Below are 13,728 nucleotides of genomic sequence, written 5' to 3'. Positions count from 1 at the left end.
TCTCTCCCAGGCCTTTTCAACTTAGCAGATGCTACACTGCAGGCCCAGTGGACTCAGGCTGTATCCTTCTCTTTGCAGCTTACCTTGACAATCAGAACGTTGTTGAAGAATCTGAAGGTAAAGATCGACCTTTTGAAGGACTTACTGCTAAGAGCCGTGTCGACACGCCAGATGTATCCATGTAAACATTTCCACCTTTTCTGGAGTGGGAGGAAAAACAATCTTAAGACAGGAAGGAATCTGGGCCATCCAGATTTTTCCACAGCTCAAGGAGGACTTGGCTTCCACACTGTTGCTATAATCTTACATTCTGTCGTAAGTGTCTGCTCACTGTTACAGTGACTATGCTAGCAAGGGAAGACCTACCTAAGGGATGAATTCGTTTTGGGTGTAACCTTGACAGGCAGGAAGCTAATGCTTTCTGTCGGTGCTCTGAGAGCTGCACACAGCTCTCTGTCACTGCCTTGAGGGTGGCTAGATGCTGCTCTAACCAGAGGACTTCCATGACACTTCTGGGCAGTGGCTCCCTGCTGGACTTTGCAGAACATTTCCCCCTTTTGCTCAGTAGCCCAAGCCGGACTCAGATTCACACTGAAGCCAAACCTCTGCCCTCACACCCTGAGACCTCAGAGAAAGGCATACTCCAGTGTACCCAGTTTTGTGAGGTACTGGGGGTGGCATCAGGACTCTGTGCATGCTAGCCAAATGCTCCCCCAACTGAGCAGCCTCTCAGCCCTTGGCATGTCTTGTAATCTGCTTCCTGACCAATAACATCCTTTTTGTTTTTTAAAATTTCAGCTGTAGGCTGGCGAGGTATGACTTGCATGGCTCATACTTTCAGGGACACAGGTAAATGTCCCTAGCTGAGGAGCTTTGGGGGTAAAGAGTGTGTTGGGACTTGACCCAGCAACCTCTTGTGATTTATAAAGTACTCAAGCTTTTTATTTTATTTTATTTTATTTTATTTTATTTTTTTTGAGCTGGGTGGCTCTTCACATCCATAATCCTAGCACCGAAGAGTGAGGTGGGATAGAGCATTAAAGGCCAGCCTGGGCTTCATAGTAAGTTTGAAGCTAGCCTAGGCTATATAATGAGGCAACCTACCCCACCCCACCCTGTCTCAAAACAAACATTTTTAGAAGAAATTTATGATGTAACCTGCTACCTAAATGAATTCCTCAAACCTAGTTTATACTGAAGTGAAAACTGACCCCACAAGTTGTTTTTCTTTAAGTTGTCTGTAATTCATGCCAAAGAGCTGACTTTTGGTAGCTCCTGACTTTAAATGTGGGGAAATGTAGTAGGATACAGCTTTTTTGACAAAACCATTGTAGGTGTTTCAAAAGTACATTTTCTCCTAAAGGAACCCCTTTATGTTAGCAGGATGGTCGGCATGGCTTAGTTGCATGGTTCTCCATGTGTTTAATTATTAATCTGCTAAGGTTTCAAATAAAAGTCTAATTTTAGTAAACAATGGAGGCCTTCTTTCAAACACAATTGAAATATTCTGGCATGTAATTTTACCCTCTGTCTGGTATCATTTGGTATTGCCCTGCTAGTCTGCTACATAAAGAGCTTTTATTTTGCCCCAATCAACAGGTCTTAATCCACAGGCCTGGCGTGCTTTCTGATGCGTTGGGCTGGCTCCTTGTCTTTCAGAAGTCAGTGCTGGGAAGTCCGCACACGTGCTTACGGTACAGGACTTACTTTAGTGTAACCAATAGCACATTCGTCAGAAAGGTAGCTAAATACTGTCTCGTGGCTGTTAGTACCTGCTTCCTAACTTTTAGTAAGATAATAGTTGTAGTACACTTTATTTTTATATATGCTAACCCTGTAGAGCAAGAGATATAATTCAAGAACTCTATTTCCTGTTCATAGTCCCTGCTAGACAGTAATAACTGGCTTCATTTTTGTAAACCCTTTTAGTCTGACCATATATTATAATGGAGTTTTGTTTTTGTTTTTAACTCAGAATGACCTCCCAGACTACTATGTTAAGCACTAAGCAACAAATACACTGGCCCCATTATTTAAAACATTGGATTCTCAACCTGTGAGTCCAAACGGTTGCATATGAGACATCCTGCATATCACATATTTATGTTATGATTCATAACAGTAGCAACATAACGGTTATAAAGTACCAATAAATATTTTACCGTTGGTACCGTTGGTCACCACAACATGAGGAACTGTATTAAAGGGATGCAGCATTAGGAAGGTTGAGAATCACTAATTTAAAACATTATAAAAGTTTGAAGGAATATGACTATGAATGAATTTGTATTTCCTGTCGGGGTGGACCTCAACTGGATTATAAAAGTTTTTTAAAATAATCTTTTTTTCTTTTTTCTTTCAAATATTTGAGTTTTGCTGGTAGAGGTGACATTCAGATCATACACCACACGGGGGCGCTCTTAAGCCGGTTTTTTCAGAGAAGCCTTTTTTTCTAGAATGGAAAAGGAGACTGTGAATTCAATAATATTAACAACTTCTTTTATTAGCTTGTTTAATGCTAGAGATGCTAAGCATGTGTTCTACAGCTCCAGCCCCAGATAGCATCTTCTAGTCTTCCGTTTCTCCAGCATCCTTCCTCTTCAAACATTTCTAATAATTCAGGTTTTCCTCCAGATTTAAGCCATTTCATATGGAAGCTCATCAGTGCTAATTCCTTCTTATGCTTGGTCTTGGTGATTTATTTTCTTCTTTATAAAAAAAAGGTGACTTGACCAGATCAACCTTGGCACCTCATGTCACAGAAATAGGTGGAGAGGGCTGGAGAGGTGCTTCAGTGGTTAAGAGCACTGACTGCTCTTCCAAAGGTCCAGAGTTCAATTCCCAGCAACCACATGGTGGCTCACAACCATCTGTAATGGAATCCGATGGAGGCACTCTTCTGGTGTGTCTGAAGACAGCTACATTGCACTCATAAAATAAATAAATAAATAAATCTTTAAAAAAAGAAAAAAGAAAAGAAATAGGTGGGGAGATTCCCAACGTCACAGCAGGGAGTTTTATAGAGCGCAATCTGGATATGCCAGTATCTTTCCCAGACCCTATAGCTAGGGATGCAGGAGTCAGATCCAAACACATGACTATCTGACTCCAAGTCCATTGTTTAAAGCTGCATTATCCTTTAGGAGATAGAATATAGTCACAGTTGACCTGGCATGTCTTGGACTCAAATTCTCTATTAGCTGTAGGTTGCTGTCACACAGATCCCCAAGGGCCTCCTTAGTCACTGCAGGGTTAAGCAGCTGTCCCTGTGGCCTGTTACTGTTAGTTACATCTTATGATATCATGACCTTGAGTTTCAAAAATGGTCATAAATCTCCAATAGGATGGCTTTAAAAATCATTTTAATTTTATTTGTATATTGTGTTTGTGTGTATGTGTCCTTGTGTGCACAGTACCTGAGAAAGCCAGAAAGGGCATTAGATCCTTTAGAGCTGGCGTCCCGGGCAGTTGTGAGCTGTGCAGTGGGGGTGAACTCGTGTCCTGTACTGGAGCAGCCAGTGCTCATAACCTTTAGGCTGTCTCTCCAGCCCGTACACGGCAACTCTCAATTGCTGTTCCAGGGAGCGATTAATGTTGAATGACTTGTTTTTTTTTTTTTTTTTTTTTTTTTTTTTTTTTTGAGGCAGGGTCTCACTGTGTAATTCTTCCTGGTCTTGAGCTTGCTATGTAGACCAGGCTATCCCGGGACTCAGAGGTCTGACTGAGTGCTGAGACTAAGGTGAACACCACCACACCCGGCACTGGGTGACTTTTTCAATGTGAATCTTTGAACAGCACATTTCTTTACTGCGCTGCATAGTTGAGAATCTATGGGACTTTCCTGAACATGTTTATGTCTCCCTGTCTTCATGAAGTTGTCCAAAAACTACTAGGAGGTAACAGAAAGAGAAGTTCTTTTCTAGCCAGCTAAATTCATAAGATGTCACATCCTTTCCTGAAACATGGTTTTGTTGTTGTTTTGTTTTTTCAGAAGGAAAGCAGTGTGCTTTGACTCTGTTAGCTTGTAATTAATTAACAAGACAGTCCTGTAGTCAGAGTGTTCAAATCTGCCGGATATATTTTTAAAATAGTTGATTAATTTTTTTGATACAGGGTCTCATCCTGTATCCCAGGCTAGCCTGAAACTATAGGTGATCCCACTACGTCTCAGCCCCTTAAGTGCTGGGATTATGGATATGAGCCACCACGCACAGAGAGCATTCGCTGCTATTTCTATCTTTTCTGTGGTAGTAATTTTAGTAGCCTCACCAGGTTGCAGGAATACATTGTGCTGTGGGAGGCTTCGTGTGGAATTTCACGTAGAATTAAAAATATTCTCAGCGGGCTTTTCATGGGCCTCCTCCTTTGTTAGCTTTTCAAAACCGTCACCTTTACCTTTTGTGAGCATAAGCTGGTCCTGTGGAGGGCTTTGGGTCCTGGGAACTGAACTCAGGTCCTCTGGAAGAGCAGCAAGTGTTCTTGACTGCTGAACCAACTCTCCAGCCCCTGCCTTTACCTTTTTTAAAGAAAGCCAAAACAGTCTCTTTACAAAAGTATTATCAAAGGGTATTTTGGTACCTTCAGAGAGGGCCCGTACAGATAGTTTTGTTTTGTTTTGTTTTTTATTTTAAGAAATCTCTTAATGGTCCTCAACTCTGTGTTTTAGGAAAAATGGTGGGTGGGGAGATGTGGTAACTACTGTAGTAAGTGGAATGGCTGAACCCCGGGGGGGGGGGGGGGGGCGGGGGGGAGATGTGGAGATTCTAGAAGCATCATCGCTGGGCTGCAGTGGAGATGCGATCCTCCAACACTGACTGTCTTTGACAAAGTTTCCAGTGGCATCTGGGAATGTGGGAATGTAGGACCCGGGCTTGCGTTTGGAGGATCTTTATCATTTATAGTCTGTCACTAGATCTCTAAAATCTTATTGTTTTCCACAGTAGTAGGTAGTTTTGTTTGCTATTGATTTTTGTCTTTGAACCTTCAATCCACACACGGCCAAATATATGATTGGTAGCTGCTTGCCCATGTCCCCGGCTTGGAAGTCTGGCACCCGGGATCAACACTGACTTGGGGACCACACAGCGCTGAGGGTGAAGGGCAACCCTATCACTCGAGGCCAGGGAGTCCAGCCTTCCCTGGTTTGAGCTGCATTATCTGTGAGGTAGAACTAATCCTGTTTTGGGAAATTGAAGAAGCATTTTGAAGTGCCTCGTGGGATTGGCCCCTTCCATCGTTGGCATAGTCACCAGGCTGTGGAAGGGGCACAGCAAGTAAGGACACTTGCCACCAACCCAGATGACCTGAGCTTGACCCAGGGACACCTGGTGGAAGAGGAGAACTGGCTCCCACAAGTAGTTCTCTTCCCTCCACACTAGTTGTACAATACACACACAAATAATAAAGTGTGAAAAGAAGGCACTCTTCAGTGGTAATCAGGCAAGTCTGACCTAGTGCCTCACTGAATTTGATAATTTAAAGAATCAAGGCTACAGAGCTGCTCAGTGGTTAGAACACTTGTTGCTCTTGCAGAGGACCTGGGTTCGTTCCCAGCACACACCTGGTGGATCCAGTTCCAGGGGATCTGGTGCCTTCTGACCTCCAAGGGCACCAGGCATGCATGTGCGACACACATGCAGGCAAAACGGTTCATATACATAAAATGCATCTTACAAAGAATTTTTTTTTTTAAAGCGAGCCATGAAAATCTCTTGGTGAGTGTCTCCGTTCTTGCTCTGTCTTATCCGGCTTCTCTGTTAAGGCGTGGAGGGGCGATTGGAGGCTTCCTTCTCCAGTGGAGCTCAATTCACAAGATAAAGTCTACAGTCTTAATTTTTTAAAATTACATTTTGACTTTGTGTATGTATGGAGGTCTCTCCTTCCACTCTGAGGGTCACAGTGATTGACATGACATCCCCACGTTCTGTGGCAGGTACCTTTAACAACTGAGCCATCTCGCCAACCCCAAGACTAAATACCAGGGGTTGCCAAAAATATTAAGTCCTATGAAAATACTTTCTAATAGCTTTTTCTGCATTTGTTGAGTTTCCAGAAGGACTACCAGTAAGCGCAGTGCTCTGTCAGGTGCGCCAGAGAAGCTGGGCTTTGGCCCAGAGGTAGGAATCGGTCCTATGGGATCAGACCTCACATTTCCGTGACTTTGCCGGGTTACATGAAGATATCAACGGTGCCAGTGGCAGAGGGCCAGTTAGTGATGGCTTCCTCTTGTTCCTCTGTTCTCTGACTTTGCCTGTTATTCCCAAGTTAGTAAGAGAGGAGGATCCCATCACCAGCCCCCTGCTGGGTCCTCTGTTCTTCTTACTTTCCTTAGCCTTAGGCGCAGCTTGTCCGCACCTCCTCACCGTCTCCAGCTAGCATACACGCGTCCACATATATGCAGTGTAGATCATAGATGGCACAGTTATGCAGTCTTCTGTCACTTCCCCTTCATCTGTCTCCTTGAGGGTCTGTTGTTTCAGTGTGTTAAAGAAATGAAATATGAAAGGAAGAGGCAGTGTGGCTAATTGTGTAGCCTTCCAAGCTTTACCAGGAGCCTCTAGGGACACGGAATTGGCGTACTAGGCTGTGTTCCTTATCGAATATACTGCGGACCACAAATATTTCAGATCTAGGAGTATTTATAGGTCCATGATAAGACCTCTCTGAGGGGTGCTCAAGTGTGAAATGTGTTTTCCAAGTAGCCTAGAGTTACTTTTATAGACTATTTAAAATAATTTTGTGCACGAATCAGAGTTTCATGTTATGGAATTTTCCACCTATGGTATCATGAGGAAGTGCTCCAAAGCTAACAGAGTACTTGAGCTTTTGGATGTGGGGGTTAGAGATGCTCCTGCTGTAGCTGCACTGGATTGTTTTAAACAGGACGGAAACAGTGGTAGGACGCAGTGAGCAGTGCTGGCTGCCCTGGGGTGGGGCAGCCCTGCTGGGTGTTTTGTGTCCAGCAAGCATGCAGGAGGAAGCCCAGGCTTGGGGTAGAAAGAGCTGGAGCAGAATACTTTAGCCTATACAGCTCATTCATGCTGGCTCTCCATTTCCTGCCAGAGAAACAAGGAGAGGTGGACTAGGGGATGCATAGGGCTCCTCTAGCTCCAGGCGTCTGCAGTTCTGATCTGCAGACCCAGTCTCCCGCTCCTGCTGCCTCTCACATCACGCCCAAGTGTTGGCTCATTCCAGGTATTACTTTAAACTTGTAACTTGCATTTGTTACATTTGTTTCATTTCAGAACTACCTTTATAGGTTTTGTAGCATAAAAATATTTTCTACTAATACGTTTCTTGTTATTTTATTTATTTATTCATTTTTTACTAAGAACTCCTTTTCCTCCCACAATGACATCCTGTCCCATCTCATTCTTCATCACAAACAATGTGAATTGTTGGGGTTTATCATCCCACACTTTCCTAGGCAGGAAATACATACATACATACGTATACATACATACATACATACATACATACAAATATGAAATTCTTGAGGCAGTAAAGGGATCACTTTGTAATGTGTCCCGGGTTTTTTGTTTCCTTTATCACATGCACCATGGTCATGAACATGCACACAGTAATAAATAAGCATTACTGACTACTTCTTACACCTTGAGTTGTCAGTTCTCTTTCCTTAGAGGCACTTTTTTTACAGGCTTCTGAAGTATTTTCTCTATATACAACACACACACACACACACACACACACACACACACACTGCCTGACCCTGATGAGAAAGTTAGCTGTCCGCTGGGTTAGCCTGTTGCTGTTGCTGTGTCTCTCCTCCCTCCATTTCTCTTGAGCACTGTGCGTTTCAGAACTTATTCCATGTAAAACGATTCCAGTGTGCCCTTGAATATACCCAGAGTTGTCAGTCGCCACCACCATCACTCTGTAAGCAGCTTCCTTTTTAACCTGAAATCGCAGCAGTGCATCGGTGCCTTAGTTCCTTATTGATGGATATTCAGGATGCTTCCAGAATTTGCTGAAATAATTTTGCAGTGAACTCCTGTGCTCTCCTTGAGCACTCTCCTGTCATCACATTTACATATATGAGTGGATCTGTTGGGAATGTTGAAGGTTTGTTAGGTTAGATTCCTAGACGTCGGCCTGGCAGTTGGTTACGCCCATTTACATTCCCCTCAGGAAGGTAGGCGGGCGCCTGGTTCCTGAGTCCTCTGCAGCCTTCTTGTCAGTTTTCTAACCTGATAGGGAAAGGAGCGGTCTTGGACTTTGTGCTTCTGTGTGTGTGCTCACATGCACCTGTTTCCTGCTAGAGGCCTTAGTGCCCTCTTGCTCTGTTGTGTCACAGCCTTTGCCTACTTTTTGTCACTAGCAGTTTTATTTTCCACAGACTTGAAGACCTTTTAGATAATTGGATTGGGGCGACGGCTCAGTGGACAGCGTGCTTGCTTTGCAAGTTTGGGGACTGGAGTTCGCCCCTCCCCCCCAGCCATCACATAAAAGCCTGGCAGAGTCTAGTCAGTCAGTGGTCTCTGGGTCCCATGTGAGGCCCTGTCTCAAAAATGAAGTGGAAAACAATAGAGGAAGACACCTGGTCTCCCTGTGTGTGTGAACTGTTCATACAGGTCAATAACACACACACACACACACACACACACACACACACACGCATGCATGTGTACAGGCACACTCATACGCACACTCCAAGCCTTCTAGGTTTTTATCCACTATCTGTAGATTTTCATCCCTTCCTGGAAAGATTTTTCTCATTCAAGATTATTAAAACGTTCTTCTATGCATCCCCTAATGATGCTTATACAATTTTGTCTCTTAATGTTTTAAGTTCCAGAACCATTTGAATTTATGCATAATTTCAACACTGGAGTTTTGTCCAGCGAATGTCCAGTGTATGTTTTTGCCTTATAATTCTTGTCACAGTTTCTGTTTTCTCCCTGCCCTATCACCCAAGGAACATTGTTTAAATTGAATAAAAGCTTTCTGCTTTATTGGTAGTTTATCATTAATTTGAAAGTCATAGCTAGATACTTGTTCTTGTTTGGCACTGATCAGAAGATTAATATTTGGCTCTTTTTTATTAAAGAAGAAGAATATTTGAGGTTTCTGTTTCTTAGTTACAGTTGTAACACCACGGTTTCCAAGCTGGGTACTTGGTGATTGCCGTCAGCAGGAGATGGAAAAGTAATGGCAGTGACTTGACGCAGGGACGTGCCGCATGCTGGAATGCTGAGAGAATCCATCTATTGTTATTTTTAATATGTAGAGTAACTATGGTGCAAAGACTTAGGTTTAGGAGAGATTTATGATTTTTCTAATAACTCTGTTATTGAGGGAGACTTTTTTTTTTTTTTTTTTTTTTTTTTTTTTTTTTTGGCTGGGGTTTGTTTACTGTTCCTACTAGCTAGCCAGCACTTCTTTGTACAAAATTAATAGCAGAACTTGTCGATCCCTGAGCCGTGTATTTCCCTCCCAGGCAGTAGTGAGGCTAATCCTTGGTTCTGCTGAGTTCTCAGAAACTTTTGGGACCTGAACACAATGTTTTATGACCCCTTTAAATTTTTATTACTTTTTGTATTTGTGTATGTACTGTGTGCCTGTGTGGGCACATTCACATACTTTATGTCTTTGTGTGTGTACTGTGTGGGCACACTTGTGTTGTGGTGTATGCCTGTGTGGGCACACTCATGCTGTGGTGTGCATGTAGCAGTCAGAGGCCTTGAGGGAATCAGTTCTCTTCTACTACATGGGTTCCCACGCTCAAGCTGAGGTCCTCAGGCTTGGTGAGAAGCACCTTCCCTGTTAAACCATCTCACCAGCCCCTTATGATCCCGTTTTACAAAGAAAAGAATCTGTAACCCGAAGCAGCCATCTTTCATGCTGACTTGTTGCCAGAATTGGTATTAGTGGCCAGCCCTGATTCACATTGCCAGCCTTCAGATCTGATGAAACAGCCATTTGGTTAAAGAGGGAAAAAAAAAGAAAAGGAAAGGAAAAGAAAAAGAAAATCAAAGCCAGATACTGCTTGTTTCCCTTTTTGTATTTGATGTCAGACATTTTTTTTTCCCTAATCTGTTTGTTTACTTCCTGTATCCTGTCCTTGATGGCGGATTTCTTCAACTTTTCTTTTATCGTTTTGGGTGTGTATATAGGTGTGGCTATACACACACACACACACACACACACACACACACACACACACACAGAGGTGTGGAGGTCAGAGGTCAATGTCCTCCATCTTCCTTAATCTCTTCACATTCTTTTGAGAGAGGTTCTTATAGTGAACCCCACATTCATGGATTTGGCTAAACTGGCTGGGAGAGAGTTGCCTGGAATCTGCCTGTCTCTACTCCCCCTTCCCACCAGTGCTGGGGTTACAGGTGTCCACTGTGCCGGAATCCAAACTCAAGACCTCAGGCTTACAGGGTGGCAGCTCGCCCACTGCGCCCCTCCTCAGCGCCGTTTCAGTGAACCCACAGAACTTAGCATCTAATGTTTTGTCTCAAGAAAGCTAGTAGGTAAACCTTGGTGATTCACAGTTCACACATTTGTAACTACACTCAGGAGTAGGATACCAGCTTGGGCTACATAGTAAACTATGTCTTAGAAAGACAAACTGAACTTTAGGTTTAAGGACTGAGGCTTGACAGTAAATCCAACGGCTCTGGAATCAAGTCCCAGTACCAAAAACCTACCAAAAGATGTAAGTGTTCTATAGTTCCATATAAAGAAACAGCCATGGCCGGTGATCATCTCAGTAGGTGACATGCCACTTGCCATTCAGGCCTGCAGATCTGAGTCGGATTCCAGGAGTCAATGGAAGGGTGAATGAGAGAACAGACCCCACAAAGTTGTCCTCTGACCTTTACACACACTGTGACATGAACCCCTCCCCTCTTTCTCTCCTTCTCCCCTCCTCCCCCTCTCTCTCTCTCTCTCTCTCTCTCTCTCTCACACACACACACACACACACACACACACACACACCAACAGTACAGAAGCATCTGTCTCGACAGGTGAAGCTCTGCCTTTAGGATCCCAGTCAGCCACATTTACCAGAATAACACGTCAACTACAGCTTGTTTGTAGTTTCCCACAAAGATCCCATAGTACTTTAACTACCGAGCTGACAGAAACATCTTTTATAGCACATTGTTGCACAAACAAAACCTTCACGAAGCTTCTGAGCTATTCCGTGCACTGGAGACACCTCCCCTTTCCAAACCTTAGGCTTTGCAGGCTTTTGAGTTTGTTTTTGCACTCTAAGAATCATCCCGCCCCCATCTTAGGGTATTGAGGAGTATGCAGACACCCCAGAAAGCTAACACCTGTAGTTTAAGCCTAAGGCTCCAGCTTGCCCTTGTAGACTGTTCACTGGCAAAAGAAATAAACAGACAAACCCAGCTTTTACCTGGTATTCTCTTTAGTGTTAGCTCAAATAGAGATCTCTGTCAGTGTCTGCATCTGCAGCGCTACATCTTGGTCATTTACCTGAAGGATTCTGGGTAGCGGTGGGTGGAGCCTGTATTGGCTGCAGGTGATTTGAGTTTAATAGACTCTCAGGGAAGCGAGCTCAGCCGCCCACTGTTGGACCTTAACAACTGACCACAGAACGCAGCTGGAGGGGGATCGAAGACAGAACCTGCTGGATGACCTTGTCACCCGAGAGAGATTGCTCCTGGCATCGTTTAAGAACGAGGGTGCAGAGCCGGATCTGATCAGGTACGATGCTTTCATTTTCAGGGACGCCCCGGCCCCAAGGACTTACAGTGCTGTTACAGGAGGAAGCGAGTTCAGAAGAGACACTACTCTCCAGCGCTCTAGCACTGAGTGATAGTTTCTATTCTGTATAATGTCTACTTGTTTATAGCATCTGACCGTATTTTCCTACTGAGCTTAGTTTTCATTAACTTCCCAGATTTAGTACGCCTGGTGTGATCCGATTACGCTCATGCTAGGTGGGGCATACTTATGGAAAATACAGCCAGAATTTTTTTTTCCTTCTTTGAGTTTTCTGCCTGGTAAACCCCGGAAGTTGGCTTCCTAAAAATGGTGTCCTGGTGAGACTAGACCTGGTGTGAGGGCAAAGTCACAGAGAGAGGGCCTTTCCTGGCTGCTTGCTTCTCCAGGTTCCTTGCCAGCCTGTGATGGGCACTGCATAGAGCTAACCTCCATCGCTGTGGCAAATGAAGGATACATTGTTACATTTGTCTCTCCCTGTTTCTGGAACTTCACTTCACAGTTGGGAATCTCACAGAAGAAAGAAGAGAAACTGCTCTGCTCTCCTCCTTAGCACTCTAGCACCAAGTGATGGATGTATCCATCTTGGAGCTCAGGGGAATCAGCCTTCTCCTTAGTTCCACTTAGGGATTTTGTAGTTTCCCAAGGGCCACTGCCAGGCCCCGCCTCAAACATTCTCTCCAAGTTGGGGCAGGTGGCCTCAGGTGGTTGTCATAAACGGGCTTGCAAACTGCTGTCCTAGGACGAGCTGGAGGGAAGCAGCAGCAGTTCATTCCTGTTGGCTCCACGGTTCTCTGGCACAGTTCAGTCAAGATGTCAGGGAGAATTTACAAAATACACAAAGCTAGGTGAAGTTAAGTCGGTTTAGTGAAGGATGAAGGCTGGGGTTAGTGAACAAGGAGCCGTGTCTTGGGCAAGGTTTTAAAATGCAGGCAGAAGCTTGTGGGGCCAACTTACCGGGACCCCTGAGGGCTCTTCTGGCAGTATTCAGGCCCATAGATATGAGGGGTTGAAGCAAGAGGATGCTGATCCAGATTGGAGAGCCAAGGCAGGTGAGCAGAGGAATTCAAGGTGAGAAGAAATGATGCCTTCCTGTAAGAAGGTAAAGGCCTCTTTACTGTAGGGAAGAGAAGAAAAGAATAGGTCAGATGTAGCTGCTCACTCTGCTAACCCTGGCACTTGTGAGACCAAAGATTGCTAAGATATATAGGCCAGCCTGGGCCACAGTGAGACACTGTCTCAGAGGAAGGAGAAGAAGGGAGGGGGAGGAGGAGGGGAAGGATTGAGACGGGAGGAGGAAGAGGAGGAGGAGGAAGAGGAGGAAGAGAAGATAATGACAACAGCTTTAAAAAAGGCAGTTGGTGGGAAATGTGTTTCATGGGAAAATGGCAGCCAAGGGGCGAGAGAATGGTCAGAGGACAAAGAAAGGCTTAAATCCCCCACGTGACAGTGGATGTGGTCATGGGGTAGTGAGCTTACCATTTGGTCAGAGGCTTTGTGCACCAGTCTGTAGTAATTGCTCCTTACTAAGTGTCATTCAGTAATGCCAAGGGGCCACGTGACGAGTGAGAACCTTTGTGGTTTGGGTTTGGTCATTTTCGCTCCATCTTACCTGTCTTCTATCCCTGCTTTTACAGTCCCTCAGGACATCTCTGTGTCCCTGTGTAGTTCTAGGACATCTGGAACTCTGTATAGACCAGGCTAGACTTGAACTCACAGAGGTCCTTCTACCTCTGCCCTCCTGAGTGCCGGCTTTGCCTAATTTGTTCATAACTGTGGCGCTTTGCATCGGAGCCACCCCAGAGGCAGAGGACGGAAAAGGGGAAAGCACAAGCGCCTGTCCGTGCGCTCGTTCGCCGGGATCTGCACGGCAGGAGGTGGGGAAGCTCCAGCAGGCGGCAGGCTAGAGCCTCTGCGCCACATCATTCTGTTTGCTTTCTAGACACCAGACACTGCCAGCCCAGCCGCTCTCCAAAGCCTCACCTCTCAGGAGGATGCAGGAGAGTA

General features: G+C 44.8%; 1 protein-coding gene across 2 annotated transcripts in view; it reads left to right on the top strand.

Annotated features, from left to right (window-relative positions):
- Stx8 (syntaxin 8) overlaps nucleotides 1-13,728 on the top strand; it is a 232,760-nt gene that overhangs the window by 7,456 nt on the left and 211,576 nt on the right. For both annotated transcript variants that reach the window (XM_052195513.1, XM_052195514.1), the window contains exons 3-4: nucleotides 79-173; nucleotides 11,593-11,703. In XM_052195513.1, coding sequence (XP_052051473.1) covers nucleotides 79-173; nucleotides 11,593-11,703 — 206 coding nt within the window. The remainder of the gene's footprint in view (nucleotides 1-78; nucleotides 174-11,592; nucleotides 11,704-13,728) is intronic.

This window comes from Apodemus sylvaticus, chromosome 10 (genome assembly GCF_947179515.1).
Source record: "Apodemus sylvaticus chromosome 10, mApoSyl1.1, whole genome shotgun sequence".
Classification (NCBI taxonomy): domain Eukaryota; kingdom Metazoa; phylum Chordata; class Mammalia; order Rodentia; family Muridae; genus Apodemus; species Apodemus sylvaticus.
The sequence above is the reverse complement of the archived record's forward strand: the minus strand, read 5'-3'. Positions and strand labels throughout refer to the sequence as shown.